Consider the following 21816-nt stretch of genomic DNA (forward strand, 5'->3'; position numbering starts at 1 on the left):
CCTCTAATATCATAGTACAGAACAAAGGGCATGTAATTTGTTTTTAAAATGCCTTATCTTACAAAGCAAGCATAAGCTTTTGAGTCAGGGAGGGATGCTGAGCAAGCTGACAGAGGACACCAAGATGGAAACTGTCTGATCTGAAGAGTTCAGGTAAGACTGCCTTGTGCCAAAAACACCTGGAAGAACAATCCAGAGGAGTTATCAAGCAGCTCACTGAACACACCCAAAGTTGCTTGATTTTTCTTTTATATGAGTACAGCTGTTAAGCTTAAGGCTCTCAATACAATTGCAATTCATGTGACAGTAGCACCCTGCACATTAGCACTCCTTATTCCAATTAGTTTGAGCAAGCACTGCTGCTTTTTGGCCTCCCAAAACTGAATGAGTTTTGGGGCTGTGGGACAGGGCAAACCGAGCATCTGTTTCCATATAAGAGCTGGTAATCAACATTTAGTGTCAGGGTCATCAAAATATAGTTTTATTTACATTTTCATATTCAAATTCAATACAAATCATTAAATATTTACAACCGTTTTAATTGTACTAGAGCTAAGAAAACGCATTGCTTTCCCCCTCCAGATTCAATAGTACTTTATTGCAGGCTTTCAGACAAAGTTCTGCTAATGTTAGAAATAAGCCATAGATACAGAGGTTAAAAAAAAAAGGAGAAAATAAAGTGCATCTGTAATATGTCCTTAGTTACCTTTGCTGGGCAAGGCCCTATACTTGCTATGGAGGCACCAGTGTTCCTCCTGGACACCAGTTCAACTCCCCACAGATGGCAGACAACTTCTCCAGACAACTGCTCCATTATCTGGTATATTTACACAGCGCCAGCTCTCCCTGCAGCTTTAGCACACAGGCAAGACAATGTGCAGCAATAGTCCAGCATTTTTCAGAGGCTGGATCGTTTTCTGAACAAAATATGGCAGAACCTTTGGGAAGAATCTGCCTTTTCATCTTTAGTTCGGTCTTCCTGAAGTCATCCCAGGCTCTCACAAAGCCAGGACTCTGGCATATGCTGGTGCTAGAGATGATTATAACTCCCAAAACCATGGAGGATCTTTCAGACCATTTAATACTAACATGTCTGAAAAGTTCCTGCAATTGTTCCCTTTACAGTATCGTGCAAGTCAGATTCGGCCTGTCAGCTTGAAGCTCTCTTCCCTTTAGGAATGTGTGGTTGGCTGGTTGGAGTTGAGAGGTAGAGAATCAATCAGTTTACTAGACAACCAAAGACACTGTGGGCAAAATCCAGCTTGACAGGCATTAGTTTGTACTTCCTCCTATCAAATTAGTGCACTGAAATATTGAATACGGTTTTGCTTTAAACCAAAGTTTGTCTGGTAAATAAGTATTAGACTAGATCAAAATTGATTTGTTTACAATGAAAATCCACTCGAATTAAAAACAAACAACAAAAAACACCCCAAGTCAAAACAATTCCCAGTAGAGACAGCTACAACAAAGAATCTTCTCCTTATTTAAATGACTCAAATGCTGAAGAGAAGCTTTGCTGAAGATGGAGCTTTTTAGTGTTAAAATCTGATGTTTTTCTTTATATTTAAGACAGCTTTAGCTGAAGAGTGCTAAAACTAAATTCCATATGGGAGATGCAGTTTTAAGAATGGTAAACCATACAGTTATGATTTGAACAAGTCTATTTGATCTCAGCATTGCCAAGGCAGTATTTTTCTGCTAGTCTTGCAATGTTTGGTATATACGTGACGGCCATCGGCAGCTCCTTGCAGAAGGCTCACACCATGTTGCTGGGCGCGTTCTTAAGACAGACTTCATGATCCTGTGTTTCGTCTGCCTCAAAACTTGGGTTGTCAGCGTGCGGGAGGACCTTCACAGCAGAGAGCTGGGATTCATTGTTTACAAGATGCATATTGTCATCTGTCCAGAACGAAACCAAGAAAAGACAAGTGTCATAAGCAAGCTTTACCACCTTAAAGCAAACCATACTTGCTTTATTTCCACAAGCCCACTGCAGTGGTCTTATACCAGCACTTTTCCTGCAGAGTGGGAAATCCAAGGCCGTGCTCAAATTACCGCTCCTCTGCTGCCCCTCATTGGTTTGTGAGCCCATTCTTGACATTACCTGTCATTTCTAGAGGCATCTGCTCAGCTCTGGAGTTCACTTCTCACGAGTGGTGAGCAAGCCCAGGTTGTGTGCACAAGGGGCAGAAGGCCACTGGTGGCTATGAAATCCAACTACAAGGAGACTGGCAATTCCCATATAACTTTAAGGCTGCTGAATACACACATCAGGAGCAACTTCTAGATACTAGGTTCAGGATAAACTGTGGGACACAGGCTGATTCCGAGAGGGAGGCCTTCTCCCTACAGACTAACCTTGTTAGGCTGAAGTTAGTGTGTGTCCTTGCCCCTCAAAGTGAGGGTATGTGAGAGCTTGAGCCATATAACAAATCCAGCATCTCTTCAGTTGCTTATAGGGATGCAATTTCAACTTCTGATGTTTAGGTCATCAGAAGTGCCCTCTGCTCTACTGGAGGACCTAGACAGGGCACTCCATACACACATCCCTTGCTGGAGCAAGAAGTCCCATGGGTGGCAGGCAGCAAATGCCGCACTTTGCCATCAGCTAGGCTTCCCGCAGAAAATCTAGAGACACAGCAAGAGCATCCCTTTTGTCTCTGAAAGCTTCCCCACTTACTCCTCCTCCCAAATCCATTCCACAATCCAGGGGACAGTTACTTTTATTTGTTTACCTAGAACCTTTCCGTTTTTAAAATCCACAGCAACACAGATTTGGTAAAGTTGAACACTAAAAAGGCATTTTCAATTAGTTTGTTCTTGTTGAAAAAGATAAGTATTTGGAAAAACTGATAATTTTAATGTGAAAAGACTATCTGAAAGTATCCAAGAATGATTCAGCTTCAGCAAAACCTGAAATTCCATTGAAGTATTTGTCATCTATATTTTGAATCATCTAAGCTAAAGCAAGACTGATCACCCAAACATTTTCTGTAAGTAACTAACTACTTAAAGCAGACAGATCTAGTACCAAAGCAACACTCATCCAAAATGAAATCTCCAAAGAGACAATGAGACGAGGGACATCTTTAGAAAAACCTATTTGGCCTTTAAGCAGTAAGCATTTGATTTTTCAACTTCTCTTTTCATAGACTTCAGTTTTTAATTCACATTTTAAGTTGTGTTTCTTTTGAAAACAAGAACCAAGTGTCAGAGCCAAGTGCTAAAACAAAAGGGAAAATTAAGATTATTCTGTAAAACAAGGTACTCAAGCACAACAAGATGTTCTTAAGGCAACTTCACCCCTAATTCGTAGCATAAGTGGCAAAGTACAATACAATCTCTCAAGACAGATGAAGCAATAGACGCACTTTCTGATGGTGCATGTTCCTCCAGAACAGATTCATCAGCTCCTTGCACAGAAGCATATCCAGATGATGCAGTTTCACTACGATTATCTTCTTCATTAACTGCAGAGGCATTTGGTGTCCCACTGGATACTGTGGGTTGCACAGACTCTGCCCCTTCTTCTACATCCACCTTTGTGAAAAAAGGGAAAATGGTTAAGTTACAACTTTGTAGAAGGCTGCATCTCTCTAGGAGACCAATATGCCTGCAAGGACAAGAGTCTAGTGATCTCTCCCCCAGGCAAACTGTCATGCATTTTAGCTGGTCCAGGCAGCATCAGGCATTGGCAACAGCATCTTTCCTGGCAACTGCCACAACGAGCAGTTGCAGAACACATCAGAAATTCCTTGCGTACCCTAGGAAGTCATGTGGCTGCAGGAAAGCCATACATGCTGACACGTTCACTTTTCAAGGACACTGGATACTTAGGAAGTGACTAGAGGCTGGTTTCAGGGACAGTACAAGTTGTCAAAGTCTGCCTAAAGCTTTGAGAAACACCCTTAGCTAAGGGAGCTAAGAGCATTTCTTCAGTCATGCATCACAATCAATTTTGGCTGGCATTCCGCCCAAGGCTTTAGATGACACCAACTCAGCCCAGGTCAGCTGCAGGCTTCACTAAAGGGGACACAGCAATTAGTTCTGTAGCATCTCATCACTGACACAGCCACAACTGCGCTCTAGAGGCAGCATGACATAGCTCATATGTGGTGACTACACTGGCGTAACACCGATAACGGCATCGGCCGCTACAACAGACTACAGGCTTACCTCTATACCCAAAGCCGTCAGTATGTCACATTTGCACATGGGACATGTCCTGTGTTCCAGAAGCCAGGGGTCAATACAGTTCTTGTGGAAGAGATGGCTGGTGGAGGAAGGTAACAAGTAGTTTAGGTTTCACACCAGCAAAACTGTCTATGTGGCAGCTCTGAAGGCCCATTTAGAAACACTTAGAATTTATTCATTCTAGAGCAGATTACTGTATTTTGCCACAAGTTTCAGCTCAAAGTTATGGATAGTTGACCTCTCAACCTGTAGCTGGTTTATGCTTATTATTATCTCTATACAACCTGCTAGAATTCAGCATTACCATCATTGCTACATCAGTTTTAACCTTTTTTTGTTTTGTTTTTTTAATCTGTGGACAAAACATTCCCAGCTGTTAATCTAACCAAATATTGACATCTTGGCCTTAGCTTTAAGGCTAACTTCCATCATACAGATGACTAAAACACTTGTTTCTGTTAAAACTACACAGAAAAATAATCTCACAGAGTTATGTCCTCAAGATAAACTACACTCCCACGCATTTACTTTGTCTATGAAGTCATTGTGTATTCAAAGTGGATACTTGGCAGGCTGTGTACTCAAGAAAGTAAATTTAGTTCAGCCATTACAGATGCAAACTTGTGGTTCTATGAAGACACTCAATTCCACAAGGGGTCTGAATTAGGCTACAGATCTAGGAGGATGACTTGAAATCCTGTAGTCTGTCTGTTCCCTCAGCACGAATAGAAATAGCAAGGCAGACAGGCACTGCTCAATATTAGTCAGAACTCTGAGACAGGTGCAGAGATCACCACATCCTGTGCTCAGTATCCCATGCCCCAGTATGATACCAGGATTCTCCAACTCAGCCCAGATAACCAGCCTCCCCTTCCAGCTACACTGACGTAACGTCTGGAGTACAATCTGAAGCTTCCTCAATGTGTGACTATTTTAGTACGCGGACTTAATACTGGTCTTGTGTACCTCTGCTACTGTAAATGCCTTCAGTTTGACTATCTGGACAAGAATGCCTTCAGCAAATACACGCGCCCCAGACACTTAGATACCACTGATGTGACTCACAGCAGCATTCGACTGCCTGTTGCTTTCATGGATAAAGTTAAATGCTGTCAACAAGCAGGGTCTCAGTGTCGAGGCCAGCCACCAACATCAAGTACATTCTTGCAGTAAATATCAGTGTCTCATGTGAGAGAAAATTTAACATGGTTGATACTGGCAGAGATCACCACTGATGAAGATTATCAGGTAAATGCAGTCATTGTAAGCTAGTGCCTTTTAGAGCAACATTTGGGCCAAAGAGGAATGCAACATAACAAATGTATGTAAAAGCAGTCTCAGAGCAAAGCATAAAGCAGCAAACGTGTGCGTAAAGAATACATTCAAAAGAAGTTACTTCCCCTCTTAACCCAATAAGTCATGCCTTGTTTGCAACTTCATGTCAAGATTAGCAGGGTTTATAGAGAAATAATGAGAAGCCAGATGTCCTATCAGCCAAAAGTATCCAGAGCCTATCTAAATGCTACTGTACTCCATGGGACTTACTTCGTTACTAAACAGGACCACTCACTAGCATCAACCTGACAAGACAGCTGAATACTCATTAACATGTGTGCCTGAAAGCTTATTCAGTTTTTCCTAAACTACTAAGCATTAGATCAAGGAATTTTGTTGATAACAGCTTAACAGGCCAACTTCTTGATATCAAGGCAGGTTAGAAGTCCTGCTGCTTGGGAACAGAGAAATGTTTTGCAAAACTGTAACCTTGTGCAAAGGTAACCCCAGCTTAGATTTGACAGTTTGAGAAGTAACACTGCGCAGCACACAAACAGCAGCTACAGATTTTACCATTCTTCAGAAGTTGATTTTTCCCAAGTGTTTCTTTGTAACCCCCCCGCTAAGGGTTACAAAACCTCTTCCCATACAAAACTTGTGCAGTTCACATTGCAGTCCTCTGATTTTAGAAGCTTTGCCAAAGCAGTCCCATTCAGCAGGCACACGGGAAAGTTTCCTTAAGCCCTAAAAAGGCTTCATGGCTCATCTTAGAAGCAACCAAATTAAAGTTTAGTGCTACAATACCAGGCTTCCACAGAAGCACAGCAATGGAATACAACAGCAGAGAATTATAGAAAAATAAACTGCTATAGCTCTATTTTGGTGGCTATTTCAGAGAATGCATACAGGAATAGAAACACTTTATTCTAAAGTACTCAAGTTAGCATTGTTTAACAAGTTCAGCAGGAACGTGGCCGTCTCAGTAACAAAAAAAAATGGGCATAGTTTTGCAGGTTATCTGCAATTTAGAGGTAACATTCTTATACACCAGCAAAGGAAGAAATCTTTAAAAAGCCCTGGCACTCCCTGGAGAAGCACTGTGGCCTGCCAAGGTGTACTTGTCAGGCCACTCACAGGGGAAGTTACGAACACAGGTTTTTGTGGCACACTACAAGTGTGTATTTACACAGTTCCTGTAGTTCAAAACACTGTTTGACAGAGATTCAAGAATTCTTGCTGGGCAACAGCTTGACTAAAGTGTGATCAGCTTTGTTAACACAGCAGAAGGAACATCCAGTAAGAGGCTTCCGGATGCTGGATCAGGGGACAATTTTGAAAATAACTTACTTGCAAGTCAGAATGCGCACGACTTCGTTTGGCTTGTACGGCTCAATGCACACAACACAGCTGTCTCCATCAGAACCAGTTTCCTGAAGTGGTGAAATGAATTTACAGTGTTAACAGACTTCAGAAGCTTCCTCTGAAGTACAGTCAGATTTACTGCAGACAAAGGGGTCTAGCTAAAGTAAGATAGCTCCCATATGTAGTCTTATATAAAGAAATTGTGTGGGTTATTCGTAGTCAAACTGACACTTTAGCAGAAGCCTTGAAAGTTTAATCCCATGGTTTAGAAGTCCAGCTGCAAACCATCCTTGGATTACTTGAGGCACTACTGTAGAGATTTAAGAACTGCTACCTCTAGTTTCAGTTACACAGAGAATAGCCAGGGAAGCTGAGTAGATATACTCATTTTCCTGTAAGCATCCATGCCAGCAAATTAGGACCTCTCACCTCAGCAGCTAAAAAATATAATCTGATTTATAAGATTGTGGAAATTGGGAAGTCTTGCACCCCAGAAAAGGACCTGGTCTGAAAGAGGAACCATCTCTGCAAGAGACAGTTATGGGCTCAGAGAGACTTCTGCATCCTGCACCAGGACTAAGGACCACTCTGGGTTCTGTGCAAAGCGTGTGCCATAATGCTCAGGAGATTATAGGACCAGTCATACCTTGTCCCCTTGCTTCAGGGTGCGCAGCTGTAACTGTTCAATGGCCTTCTTTGCCCTGCCCCTTAGTTGTCGCTGGAACAGAAAGCAGTCCTGGTTAAGCACAGTCAGTCACTTTTCTCTTAGGTCCTGGTTACTAATACTTACCAAGGTGCCTGCTGCAAGCAGGAACCAGTTTTATAACAGAGGTGTTATCGAAACAAGGCAAGTAAGCATGACCATGCTGTTTAGAGACAACATGAAACAGAGCTTCAGGACATTCTGGTGCGGTTATTGACTCTGGATGACACACAGCATCTGCATATGCTTTGCTTTTAAGCAACCTTTTTGCAAAGCACAGGAATTTCAAGGGTTTCTTCTTAGAGACGATGTAAGATAATACCTTGATCAGATTAGACCCAGCCAAAACAAACAGAAGCCTTCCAATTGACTTGCTACAGAAGACTGAACATTGAATCCGACAATCAATAATTTTAACTAGTCACTTTATGACAACTTCCTGGCACAAACTCACAAGCTGACGAAAGGTGAGATTCTTTACCGATCAATCAGCTCAGCTACCACCAACACACCCTGAACTCATCCTCTGCCACAACTGCTCCAAAGAGCACGCAAACAGCTCAGGAGCCTCCCAGCACCCCCACTCCTGTCAAGTGGAGGAATGCAGTTTTATCTCCATATTGGTTCAAAGTAACATGTACAAATGAGGAGAAAAGCAAAAAAAAAAAAAGGCGGGGGGGGCTTGGAGCTATTTCTCCCCCTCCCTATGACAGGTGTGAAACAAATCAAATTAGTAGCCCCAGGTGGATTACAGGGCAGCTTTAATGAATGCAGAGGAGGAAGCATTCCCTTTCCATGCAGTGATTCACATGCTGCTGCGAACAACTATCAAGGAAGAGATACATACAATCCCAAGTTGAAGGATGCAAACAAGTTTTCAGATATATCTTTAAGGAACATGAACTAGTTAAGTTTTCTTTGAAGCTTGTAAACTTCTGCTGCTGAAGACATCAGTATATGTTTCTGTAGGTCACTTAAGGTTAACTTCAGAATGATGCTCCCCTTGTCAATGTTTTGGACTGAAGCCACAGAGAAGCAGCCACATACTCATCTCAGTAAACACTGAGGCTTCCAAAAGTTTTAGCAGCAAACATGGTAACATCAGAGCAGGAATACAGCAATATTAGTACTGCTCACATGCAACCAGAACTGTCACTGCTACTTGTTATTAATTGAAAACTAAACTTTCTAGGAATGTTCTCCTTCATCCAGTATCTAATCTACACATCTAATGTCAGGCCAAGCATATTAGACAGGACTCAACTGGCTGTATCATTAATAATTTACTGAAACAATATTTTAAGTTTTGCCTGGGCATAAGCTTAATTCCTCTTCATGAAATGCACTAATGGCAAAGTCACCTTTAACACTGATTTTGGTACATACAGCAGAACAGCCCTCCAGGGGGGAGGGAGAAAGGTTGCAAGAGGAAGCTTTTTATTGAATAGCCTAGCAGGAGATCCAGAATACTCAAGCTTGGAATGTCAAGGAATTTTGTGAAGACAAGTTTTTCAAGCAAACGTTAAATGATACTGACATTAAGTCTAAAAGCCCCAATCTAGCAACTCTAGAAAATAGCAGCTGATTAAGATGAGGCAGAAAAAAAACCAAAACAAAAAAACCCAACAGAATCTAGATGCTACAAAACAGACCAGGTCCCAGCTCCTATCCAGGCTCCGACATGTTGAAGTAGACAGGTACGCAACTGGAAAAAATTAGGTTTGCTGTTGCTTAGTCAGTCTTCCCTAGTCCAACACTGCCAATTTTGTCTGCAACCTTTTCTGCATAAGAGTGCCTTCCTGGCACCCTACAAGTATGGTCATGGCAATGCAGAGCAAACTAAGGAGGTCAGGAACTCCTGCTTTTCTCCTGTAAGCAAAGGATGTTCTTCCTCACAGGTAGCTGCTGCCATGAAAGCAGTTTTGAATTGTGGAAAGTTGAGCAACTCATCTCATCCAAAGCCACTAACTAGGTCATTTCTCAGCTGCAACATCTAATCTTTATGAAATCAATGGAAGTGAAGACTAGAGCTTAAATTAGAAACCAAACCACAGATAACATCACTGGCCACTTTGCGTTATTAAGGACAGTTAATATATTAAGGAACTCAATTTGCCAGTACTCCACTAACTAGAAAGGTAGCAAGCCACCTACCACACATGCCTTGTTTTTCTACCTTCTTGCTCGCAGAGCTCATGATGCAGTAAGAGATTGCAGAGGTGGGGACTTGAATTTCAAGCCCAGAAGAAAATATGCATTCAGACAAGAACTCACAGGTTGTAAACAGTTTAGCTACTTGGCTCATGAGGAAAAAGCTACACTGTTGTAACTTACAGATACACTACTAAACCTTGGTTTTGCTTAGACTGCAAGACAACATGACCTGGCTCTTCTCAAAAGTCACTCAACTTTTTCAAGAAACCCTTTGCACAGTTTTATATTACTGACTTGTAGGCAACTCCTGCTCAAGCTGAGTGAGAGACAGCTGCTGCCTTCAAGAGAAGTCTGCAGGAGAGAACACGTTTAAAATATACATGTTTGTGTGTGACAAAGCCATCCAGAAAAAGTGCCTTCACCAGACACAGCAAGTAGTCATACCAAGAAGTACAGAAACTGTATTGTCAAATAGCGAAGTTTAAAGCTACACAACGGCTTGACTGTCTACAAAACAAGAGATTACTTCAGAAAGCACCGGAGTCTGGAGGTTTTTCTCAAGCCAAAAGAAAAGGAAAAACTTATCGCCAATATGGTAATACCTAGAAGCCATCCAGTTCAAGCAGGGATTACTTCTAGTCCCAAGCACAAATGAAACGTGTACCTAGCCAGGGTCTTGTTTTCAAGAAGCCTTTTCAGAAGAGAAAAAGCATCTATAAAATTGTCTCTCCTCTTTCTGTTCTACCCCTTAGTAAGCGAGACTCAAGCTTCATTGCCCTTTTCAATGCAGGGTGAGAGCGCTCCCAGGGCTGTGGCTCAGTCCGCAAGAACAAGCCAAATATTCAGGAACCTGAACATACAAGAGACAAGCTGCAGAGCATCATTATCACATATCACAATTAGCTCATCATGACACTCTGTAGAGCAATTCAAAAGTGTTCATTTTTATTCAAGTGGTAGACTGACACTTTTAAAGACTCCTCACACAATAGCAATAGAATCCCACAGGGAAGGCCAAAAAAGCAGACATACTTTGAAGAGTAGTACCACGGACTAAAGGGATGCATCCAGAAGAGCAGTTCACTTCTGAAAGAGGGAAAATTTGTAATACTTAACTATCAATACATTTGACTGTTTCCTCAAGATACCTCCTAGAAGTGTCTATAACCCTTAGACATCTGTGTAATAAAGGAGACAACACACACTCCTTAACTCTACCAAATAACAGACTGAAGTCCAGGCAATCCATGTTTCCAAATGGCTGAACGGTGACAGGAAATCTCCCTATCCAGCATGCAAGCTGGTAAGCTCTTTGACTAATACTCAGTATTTCATGGAGCCAAAGCAGTTAAGGTCTCAAACTTTGGATATACACAGAAAATCCAATCAGCTGGCTAACCAGGAACACTGTAGCATCATCTTTTAGCAGTTCACCTTCACTAACAAGAACTTTGTTATTCTTTGCTTATCTAATCTTTGTGAGGTCAGTTTTTAGATGCCATGGTATAAAAACAATTGAAAACAATTCTGGATTGTCTCGAGTTTCACTTTTACAAAACAGTACATTTTTACCCCCAGTAGCAGAGAAGCTTTCTTCTATTCTTATAGTGCTTTATAAAGCACTTTTTAAGGCTCCTTAAATTCAGCTCAGCTGAAATCATGTGGAACTGGCATGTCATTTATCAATGTTATTTTTCAATCTACAGTAAACTCCCAGAGCACACAGAGCCCAAGATAGAAATGCTTTGTGAAGGTGCTAGCCAAGCAGACTGGATTTTTCCCAGTACTGTCTACCACTGAGGCATTAATAACATTTGGTGCTTTTTGAAAGCCTGATAGCTCATAATAGCACTGGACTTCCACAACCAGTCTCTTAAATACCTGCAAAGGAAGAAAAATGTTCATGTAATTTGACAAAAGTCTTTTTGCAGGCCAGCTTCTAGGGTGCAAAGGAGGAGAGTGCTTCTGCCATGAGACACAGCTGCAAGGGCAAGGCTGAAGAAACTACTCACACCTGAGCCACTCGGATCCCATTCCTGCTGCCATCAATCACCTTTGACAGACAGTTGTCATGCCAGGACTTTATTCTCACTTTTAAGGTTTTTGCTTAAGCCCTGAAGTAGCAGGTATAAAACAGGTCTGAACAGACAGAAGACAAAGCTGTGAGCATTAGTCCTATCAGCTGATCAGATTATTGCACAGAAGAGTTACCTGGAAACTTAACTCATTAGCAACTCCCTGCCCGGGGTTTAAGAAAGACACAATTTAACAGTGCTTTTTTTCCAGACTCCTAATTGAGGCTGTCACTGCAATTCTCAAAAAGCCTTCAGTTAGAATGCAGCTTTCAACAAGCAGCAGTTTCCTAACTTGTGGTCTACAGAAAGGCAGCCGAAGTCACAGACCGTTTGGCAGACACATTTGCAGTCGTGTCGCACATTACAGCCAGCACACAGACAGTTCTGCGCGGGAAGTGTGAGGGTCAACTAAAAGCAGATTAGCTCTCTCACTGCCTACAATTCACAAGCATTACAGCTGCACTGCAGTTCAGGCAGTAAAACTGGTAGGAAACAGTCAACCAAACCGATCAGTTGCTCTGTCCAGACAGTTTAGGGGTTGCTGTTTCTTCGGAAAGTTTTAATTTGTGATTCTGTTTAAAAATATCTCTCTTAGCGTTTTAAAGATCACACTCTTTCCTTCCCCTGGAAGGAACAAATTCAGTAATTTTGGTGCTCAACCAGTATTTTGCCCTCAAGATCCACAGCATGGAGGTTCAGGAGCATTTAAAAAAAAACCACACACACAAAAAGAGGGCAATGGCGCACACAAACTCACCTGCTTCTTGGACTGGGCCCTTGCGATCCTGAGTCTCCGAGCAGAATAAAAAACAAAGTAGCCCATGGTTGCTGCTGTGACAATGAAAAACGACACCGAGATGAAGAAGATGGAGTATTGATTCATCCAAGGACTGTGCTTTTTCCCCACTTCGATGGCCATAGTGACTTTCAGGCCACTCTCGATCCGATGTAAGATCTCCATGCCTTTCAGGTTGCCAATCATAATTGCAACGATGCTTTCAGCACCTGCAAAGGACAAGGGGAATCCATGCTCAGTTCCCAGGAGCTGTGTAAAAGTTTTCTTAGATGTTCAAGTGCTAAAGAACAGATTGGAAAGTTTCTAACTGGCATTTGCAGATTCAACAAGAGCTGATGGAATAAGTGTCAACTCCGTGTGCTCGTTCAGCTGAAAGGTATGTCCAATGAGCTGCACAAGTGACCCATATTCAGAATTTTTCTCCATAGCACTCCTCACTCCCATATAGAATATACATTGTCAATATTTTAGACTCAACACTTTGGCAACTTACATTTTAACATGAAGTTAAACACAAACCCATTCAGAGAGAGGTCACTAGGGACTGCAGTATCTCCAGGAGCTCAGGGGTGCCAGGTCCACAGCTGGTGGCTTAGGGACCTTCCTGTGATTGATCTGACTCCCTCCCTGCTCTGCTGCTGCTTCTTAACACCTCTCTTCTAAATTTGACTGTACTGTTCAGGACTTCTCCACACTCTGAGCAACCAAGGCCACAGATCAGCCTTTGCTTCTGTGTTTTCAGAAGCAATTGAGAAATGTTTGAGTAGAATTTGGTTGTGAACTATAAATGCTGTTGCGGGGTTTCTACTGCAAATTCAGAGGGAAGCAAATATTGAGGTGCGCTCAGCTTTTAAACAGTTGGTGACAGATGGTAAAACTATATCCAGATTTCAACAACAGATTTCATTTACTCATTTGAACATCGTGACAAGCCATCTGTGAAAGGGGTTTACGGTAGGAAGAAATTTCAAGCAACTCTGGTCACCAACTACAGACCAGAAAAATAGCTGATTTCATTTTGGTGAAAAGCAAGGACTTGAGGACACATGATACTAAACTTTAGGCAGTCCCAATGTAACAGTGAGGCTCTTAAGTGGAAAAAAAAAAAATTAAAAGGGAGAAATGTAGATGAGTAACTCGTCACTGGCCTAGCTCTAAACTAAACACATAAAAATGTATTTGAAGACTAGCTGGTCAGGAGTCTCACTGCATTAAACCATCAGCTGCACAACACTTGTAACAAATGTTCCATGGTGAAAGAATAAAGGCTGTTACATAAATGGTACCTTTAGCTAACCTCCTAGCTAAAAATTTTTTAATGGGGAAACCAATTTTTTTCCCTTCCATGAAGAGAAACCTTATCCAACTTTCAGCTATCAAACCTCCCCCACCCAGAATTGGTGTTAAACCACAAAGTCTCTCATTTGAGAAAGAGCTTATTAGTTTTCCAGCTTGTTTATGTAATGCCTTTGATCCAAGACTGCTAAGCATGATGTCTAGCAACCCTCCTCAGTGTGACTAAACTCATCTTTTATTCAGAAAGCTCCTTGTAACAACAAGTGTATCACACAGGGAAGAAATAAAAAGACTGCAACTACTGTCCTTTATAATGAACTAGGGCTTATACATCAGTTATAAAATTAGCTGGAATCAGGCGTTAGGAGCAAGTAAAGAATTAAGTGTAAGTCAAGTCAGAAGCTGAGACTTTCATAAGCATAGAAGAAAGTGTGAAAGAACAGGCTGTGACAACATGAAAATAAAAAGCCTGCCAAAAGAAAAAAACCCAAACTTGTTCTGCCGTTTTCCTCTTCACTTCTGCATGTCTCACTAGTCAAATATAGCTTGTGGTTATCCGCAATAAAAGATGTAGTGCATGGATTCCTGTTAATGAAATGTCACCATCAGCCTGCAAAACCACTTCAGCTACTAGACTATCAGCTGTGCGCAAGTCTTGACCTTAAAGTAAAAGAGTCTTCCATTTAAATTTTAGGCTAATCGCTTTACCAGGATGTCACTAGTTTTAAGTCTCCTCCTGACACTTTTTCCTCGAGAAATTTCTCTTGCCGTTTCAGCTCTGCTTTGGCCACACACATGCCAGTGGTCAGCTGGTGGCTCTGGCACTGGAGCACCAAGGGCAGCAGTGAGTGTGGTCATTTCCATCGGCAAACCCCCACTGATATACATAGTCATCCACCTTCAATATTTCAAAATGCCAGCTCTCAGGACCAACAATTAAATTCTAAAGGCAATTACAGTTGAGCTAACCTGACATCGCATGCAGTTAACAACACACCTTGTGCCAACAATAGGGGAAAGGAAGCCAGAAACTGCACCTAATTTCTGGTCATCAGTAGCACAGAAGTTCAGTCACTTCAGAAGCTCCTTTTGGCCTAAACAAGGCTCTGGCACCATCATACAGGGCCTGTCTGCGAGCATCACCCTTTTCTGGCAGAAAACAAGGACTCCTTCACCTGCCAAGAGGAGATTCGGTGATGCCTGATTAGCCCAAAGCCAAGACAGGAGCCCAGAATCCACGTTTAGGACTACTGCTGTGCTTCTGGAATACAACCAGCTAGGATCACCCCCACCTAACACTTCCTGAGCTGCTAGATGGGTCCCACCACAACAGGTCCTGAAAATGTTCCGTGGCTGGAAACCACCAACCCAGACAGAGGCTCCTGGCAGTGCTCAGGCATCTCAATGGAAACAAGCTATTTGAGCGGACATCTGCAGAGGTGTCTCAAGTACAGCAGCTGCCCTGGACTGTCAGCTTTCCCCCACCAAACCCCAGCAAAGAAAGAAGAAAGTCAGTCAGTTGTGAGTGGCAAAAACCTCACAGAAACAAAGTTCCTCACCTAGACATCAGCTTTAGTGATTCAGATAAAGCTTTCTGTAGCAGTTTAAGGAACGCTAGAAGGTAAAATTAAGCCACTGCCTGTTCAGCTAATAATAGCCTCCTTGCTAAAGACCTGTTTAGTTAAACATTTCCCAGCCTCTCTCCCATCTCCTGTGAAATTGGAGGGGGAAAGTTATTCAAGTCTGTAGACAAATACAACCTGCCTCGGTAGATTTAGAGTTCTGCAGTAGGTACCTCCCGAACCGTAAGGCAGCACACTGGGCAAAATCTGAAGGATGCTGTTTTGTAGGTAAGAGTTGGCACACACGAAGTGCAAGAACTTAAATGGTTTGTTGGGGTGGGGAAGAACTGGACACCAGCACATTTGGCACCCAAGGAGAATACATGACTGGGATTAAATTTTTACCTTCCTGTATCAGGTTTACTTAGATACAGAGTGGAGTCGCATCTATCTATACCAATATAAATACCTATATTAAATTCTGCCCTGCAAAGACTTCACTTGTTCTGCCATTACACTTCTGCCTCCTGCAAACATGAAGTTACAGGTTTGGCAATTCAGTAGAGAAACACAGTGTGCAAGAAGTGCACAGAACTGGGACTATTAACTTTTTCACAGTAAACATCTGATTTTTCACATTCATTAAGAGGATAATTGTAATCAGGTACCACTCTGTGTGCTACAGATAAATCTGTCCTGGACCAAGCAAATGGTGGGTCCTGGAGAACAGTCACCTCATATTCAGCAGACTGCAATGTAATTTAATCAATGCCTTAACAGTAGTCATTTTTAGCTAAAAAAAAAAAAAAATCACAATCTGTTCATTCATTAAAGCACAAAGTGAGGATTAGATCTTGGGGCCAGCCAAATCCCCTGCTTCAAAACAAGGTATGGCAAAGCATTGCTTACCCAATTTGGATTAAGTATGCACAATGTACAGGATAACCAGAACTTTAGCTCTGAGCCATTGCATATGACTAAGTCCCAGACAAGTAGGTCCCTATATGCCATCACCAAGTGTGTTGGGACTTCATGGCATACCTGAAGGCAATGCTTGCATTTCAGATCTATGCTAGAGCACAGCATTGATGCCTCCATGGTCTCCATTCCTTGCACAGCTATCATAAACCCTCTCCTCACAGGAGCAGCTTGGAAGAACTGTCATGGTATGTTCAGGGTGAATGAAGCTGCAAGCAGATTCCCACAGGAGATGGGGTTTTCAGACTTGCCTAATTTTTTCCCTTCCTCCCCCATGCAAGTGAAGCAATGAGAAGCCCAAGCACCTTAGAGGAACTACCTCCTTCCCATGCATATTAAAATTACAACTTCTGGAAACACTATAAGCAGGTTTATCGGTTTCCCTGGGTGTTAGGGGTTTTTTTTAAATGAAAAGAGAACTGGTTTTCCATAGATATTGATTATTAATATCCAGTAATGACCATTGCATTCACACTTCTGTTAGGATCTGTTGAAGTTGTCCACCCTTTCAGGTAGTTATAGTACAGCTTCCAGCTGGTCTGGAGTTCAAAGTGTTAAGGACATTCAGAGATTAAGGAGTGCACTGGGTTTTGCAGTAACTGGAGGCTACATGACTGAAGGCTTTCTGCCCAGGCCCCCAAAACTCACTACTGTTAAAGCCTTTCTGTAAGACAGAAAGAGAAAATAAAACTTTAGAAGGGAGCTACGCTAGCACTCCAGGTGGAACAAATACAGCAGAGACAACAGCCACAGCACGCAGACTTACAGGAAAGTTCTGCCCACTAGAGACTCTGCAACGTTGACACTGAACTTGCTCATGGTCTTGACTTGAAGTCTGTACTACTGGGGAGCATGGGAGAGCCCCACCAGCCCTCCCAGAGCACGGCTGCCAGCTATATTTGTAAACATAACAGGCAGAGTTCCTGACCTGGGATCAAAGTGGAATGCTACTTTAACCATAACTAAAATTTATCCCTAGTGTCCTGCATCTTCCCTAGTGTCACCATCCCTAGTGTCCTTGCAGTCAAGCCACTCGCTGCATGAGAACATCAGAACAAGTACAGGGCACTTCCTAAGCTTCACCCATTGCTGCTTTCACAGCAACCATCCCTCCTGAGACAGCTTTGGTAAACGAATCTTCCCCTGAGGGGAGCGGGGTGTTGCTATAGCAGTGTCTTTTCCAGGGTAAAATCCTGTCTCCTGGACATTCTGGTGCAGGCTCCTACAAGTTGAAACCACTCCGTGCACAGCAGCCAGCCCAAGAGGCGCCCTGCTCCTCCTCAGAGCTGCCACAAGTCAAGTCAAATGTTGCTGTTGCACTTTCAGATCTTTGCCTTTTCTTCCAGACATTACAAAAAAAAAAAAGCTTTGCCCTTGTGTTAATCTTAATGTAGCTTTTGCACTGTGCATTCAATAAAACTGAAGCACAGCCTGGCAAAGCGAGGAAAGAGAGCACCTCCAGTGATTTCAATCTCTGCTGCGTTAGCAAAACCCCCTCGAGATGCCAAGGCCATATTTAAGTTCCCCAGTTAATTAACTGCCAGAAAACATGTCTAGTTTTAAGGAAACCTTTTTCAGCATTTGGATTTAAGGAATCTTTATTGTAATACCACATTTCTTATTCACCACTTGAGTTTCATAACCAAGAAAACCAAACTGGCTCAAATGGCTAATGACACCAGCTTTACAATTGCATGCTACTTTCTGGTGCAGCCCATTTTAAGGTCTAATACATCTAACAAAAAACCATCATGTCCCTTCAAAACTTAAGCAAAAAATTCAGTTACAGAACTTGCCATCTGCATATTGTCCCCTCCTCTATCACCGACTTCAGTAGCCCACCTAATATCACAGAGAACAGTAATTCCATCTAAGAGAAATAGTTAACATTTTCTCTGTGCACCACTCTGAGGTGACACTGGCAAACACTGTATGTTTTCCCAGCTCTTGTGAGGCCCTGGCAAAGCTTTTTGCAGTGAATAATTAACCTCCAGCTGTTTGACATGTTTGCATGTCACAGAAGCCAACTCCAGAACTCCAGCTTCAAGTCAGCTCCTCCATCCTCACTTAAAACTGGTTTCTGAGCTCATTCAGGCATTGGAACTGTTCTGCAGTGTTTAATCTTTTCCAGCCTAAACAATTCTATGATTCTATACCAAGCAAATTCAGTTTCAGTTAAGTCGTGAAAGACCCTTTCATTTCAGTTTAAAGGTGTCAGTGTAACCTGGGGCAAATTCTACAGATCTTTATTTTCTCAGATAGCAAAAACCAAACTCCAAAAAGCGTCTCTATCACCAGTTTACTAAGAACAAGCTGTGAAAGAGCATGATAGTTTCCCCTTTGGGAGCTACAGGATAGTTTGGTGAAAACATTTGAGGAAGGCAATAGTTTTGTAGACATTTTTAAGAAAGCCTGTATAAAATGTGACAAGTAGCCAAGTTATTTCAGAACAAGTAAAAAGCTAGCATGCCTCTCACAAGCTCCAACATTCCTGATTCCATATTTGTTTTTTCTCTTAAGTTTTGTATTACATTTAAGCAGAGTGAAATTAAACACCAAGAGTTTTGCCAGTATTATTTCACTTTATCTTGTGTCTTGTGCAACCAACACATCTGCCATGGCTCAGCCGCAGCTTCCGCTCCCTGGAAACCGGCACAGCTTGCGTAACGCTTCACTGGGGTGTATCTGCAAACAGTCCTTGGTCTTGATGCTATCAGCAACCTATTTCAATGGCATTTTAACCTAACAGCCAACCAGCACTAAGTTTTCCTTAGGACTCAACTGGATGTTTAATATTGAAGAGAAACATTTCACAGAAGTCACTGGAAAGGGAAGGAAACAGTAGTAGCCATGGCTAGTTGGTTGGAAGTTGGTTTATATTGCAGCAGAGTGAGTCCAGATAAACTCAGAAATTTTTCTTAGCAAGTAGATCACTTTGTTTTACAAAGGAATTAAACAAATTTGGCAGAAAACCAATGAACTGGTTTTCTCTGAATGCTTTAAGAGGACTGAGAAATGAAGAATGCAATTATTAACAGACTAAAGGCTGCAGGCATTCTGCTACAGCAGAGTAAGTTCTACCAGACAGCTACTACAGGGTGAAGGATTTTATTTTTAGAGCTTCAATGATCTTGCAGAGAAGTGTTCAGAGAGAATGCAGTCACACAAGAACTGTTCAAAGTACCACAGCAGTAACCCATCACACCCTCTTTCTGCAGCTATAGAAAGCCCCAGCTGACCACCAGACAGACCACATGCTCAGAAAAAGCAGAATGGAAGAAGTTAGTCTTGATTTTGATTGCTTCACATAGAAAAAAAGAAGAGCAAAAAGCAGGCTTCAGAGTTTGAATTCTCAAGGAAAAGATAGGTTCTCTTTAGCCACAGCAGAATCATTATGTCAAGACTCTTTAGGGAAATTAAATACAAACCCTAGCCTTGGTCAGATAAGGGCTCGATTTTTGCATTTACCTACACTTTTGCATTTACCTATATGCTTGCAGCACAGATCAGCACTAGCTGTGCCTTCAGCCTTAGCCAGAGGAGCTAGTGTTCACCTGGCATCCCTCCAACCCCCAACATCAGCAAAGAGGCATTAGGAGATCAAGCCACCTCCTCCGCTTTAAGATGAAAGACACCATCAGTTCACTCTCCAACAATTCCCTACCAAATTAGCACACCTGGCTTTTCAGTCATGTGAGAAAAATATTTAATTCATGGCCTTTCAGGTTTAAAAAAAGACATTTTGAACACTCTGTATATTGAAATAGTAAGAAATGGGATTTCTGGCGGTTATTGCACAGGCTGGTACAAGCTTACTGTTATCTGTTACGACAGAAGGGAAAATAAACTAACAATGTACACAGACCAAGTCGGTATTACGGACGTGATGTCATTCACCTTGGATGAAAGGCCGGCGCTGCACACACAAGCCATTGTGTCACACACCACACCACGCCACGTTGGGGACACAAGGGCTGTACCTGGCCGCAGAGAGGTGCTGGGAAACCAGCCGCCTGCATGCTAGCTCTGCTCTCAGTGACGACGTTGATTAAAAAAAAGCAATGATTGCTCTCATCCACATGCACAAGGCCGAGTCTAATTGGGAATACTGATCTGACCAAGCAGCACTCGTCCTCTGTCACAGACACTGTCAGAGGAAACGTCATCCCCACACCTTGACTGCCCTGCGATAATTCCCCTGTGCAAAAGGGGAGGGTGACTGAACTCAGTTCCAGGAGCAATTTAAGCCTGGAAAAGCTGACATGTAGGTAGGCAGGCTTGTCCATCACCCTTCTGCTCGGCGTGCTCTCCACCCCAAACACTGCCTGGCACCAAGATAAAAAAGAATTGCTCACTTCCAGGCTACTTTAGTTATTTAAAGCAACAGCCCCTTATGACCCCAGCTTCTTGATTGAACTGTCTTCTTGCTCACACTATCACTTAAGCTTAATGAAATCTACTTTCCGCTTGCTTTACTTGGCAGCTGGTACTATGCTTGATCTCTTCCTCCTTAACATACAAGTCTTTCAAACTACAGAGGCAAACATGCAACAGCAAGACACTTGAAAAAGCTGCAAAAATTGGCAGGAGTACTCAGGAATAGGAAGCAATAGCCAGAGCTTGAAAAAGAAAGAGGTTTTGTTTGGTTGGGTTAAAAAAAAAAAGTGGGGGGAAAAGGAACATTGCAGAGAAATTTAAAGATGAGAGAGAACCTTAGAAGATCCTCAGCATAGCAAAGACAGAAGAGAGGGATGAAGAGAAACCCTCTACTAACCAGTGGTTGTGTTGCACAAAAGCAATACCTATTCCGGAGAACTCATGCCCACAGCAGTCTTTGCCTGGAAACACATACCACCATGTGCTCTTCCCCAATGCTGCATCTACTAATGGGACTACATTGCTTGGGAACTACTACCCATGCTTGTCTAGGGGAACTTTTTGGTGAGGTTGGCCTCCAGATCAGTCAGCCAGCAGCTACTGTGGATAAGGAAGATTTCCACAGGAGGAAGGGTGAGGAAACTTCTACCAAACAGGCTGGGTGTCTGAAGGAGTACATCAAGACCAAATGTCATTTTACATGTCACGAGTTTCCATGAGTTCTCCAGGGAATACTGGATGTGGAAGCCAGCCTACACTCTATTTGGTTTAAGTAGTGTTAAAAGTTGTCATTTGTCAAGTGAATCCAACAAATACCAGCCTTTTTTTTCTTCCTCCTCCCACACCCCACCTTCTGAGCCTTTAAGACTTAATGTAAATGCTGCCAGGCCTTAAATCTTAGGACATTTAGAACATGAAATCATCCTTTAAAACAGCAGCCAAGACAGCACACCTATTAAGGGCACTAAAATGAATGAGGTCTGTAGGACAGCTCTCCGTGTGCTGTTTGGTCAGTGGCACTTGCAAAAGTAAGGTATCATC

General features: G+C 42.4%; 1 protein-coding gene across 2 annotated transcripts in view; it reads right to left on the reverse strand.

Moving 5' to 3' along the window:
- Positions 1 to 537: 537 nt before the first annotated feature.
- RNF128 (ring finger protein 128) overlaps positions 538 to 21816 on the reverse strand; it is a 39383-nt gene continuing 18104 nt past the window's right edge. For both annotated transcript variants that reach the window (XM_065643432.1, XM_065643431.1), the window contains exons 2-7: positions 12524 to 12771; positions 7481 to 7552; positions 6820 to 6902; positions 4180 to 4276; positions 3375 to 3543; positions 538 to 1902 (exon numbers count right to left, since the gene is read on the reverse strand). In XM_065643432.1, the coding sequence (XP_065499504.1) occupies positions 1760 to 1902; positions 3375 to 3543; positions 4180 to 4276; positions 6820 to 6902; positions 7481 to 7552; positions 12524 to 12771 (812 nt within the window). In that variant the 3' untranslated portion in view covers positions 538 to 1759. The remainder of the gene's footprint in view (positions 1903 to 3374; positions 3544 to 4179; positions 4277 to 6819; positions 6903 to 7480; positions 7553 to 12523; positions 12772 to 21816) is intronic.

This window comes from Caloenas nicobarica, chromosome 12 (assembly GCF_036013445.1).
Source record: "Caloenas nicobarica isolate bCalNic1 chromosome 12, bCalNic1.hap1, whole genome shotgun sequence".
Classification (NCBI taxonomy): domain Eukaryota; kingdom Metazoa; phylum Chordata; class Aves; order Columbiformes; family Columbidae; genus Caloenas; species Caloenas nicobarica.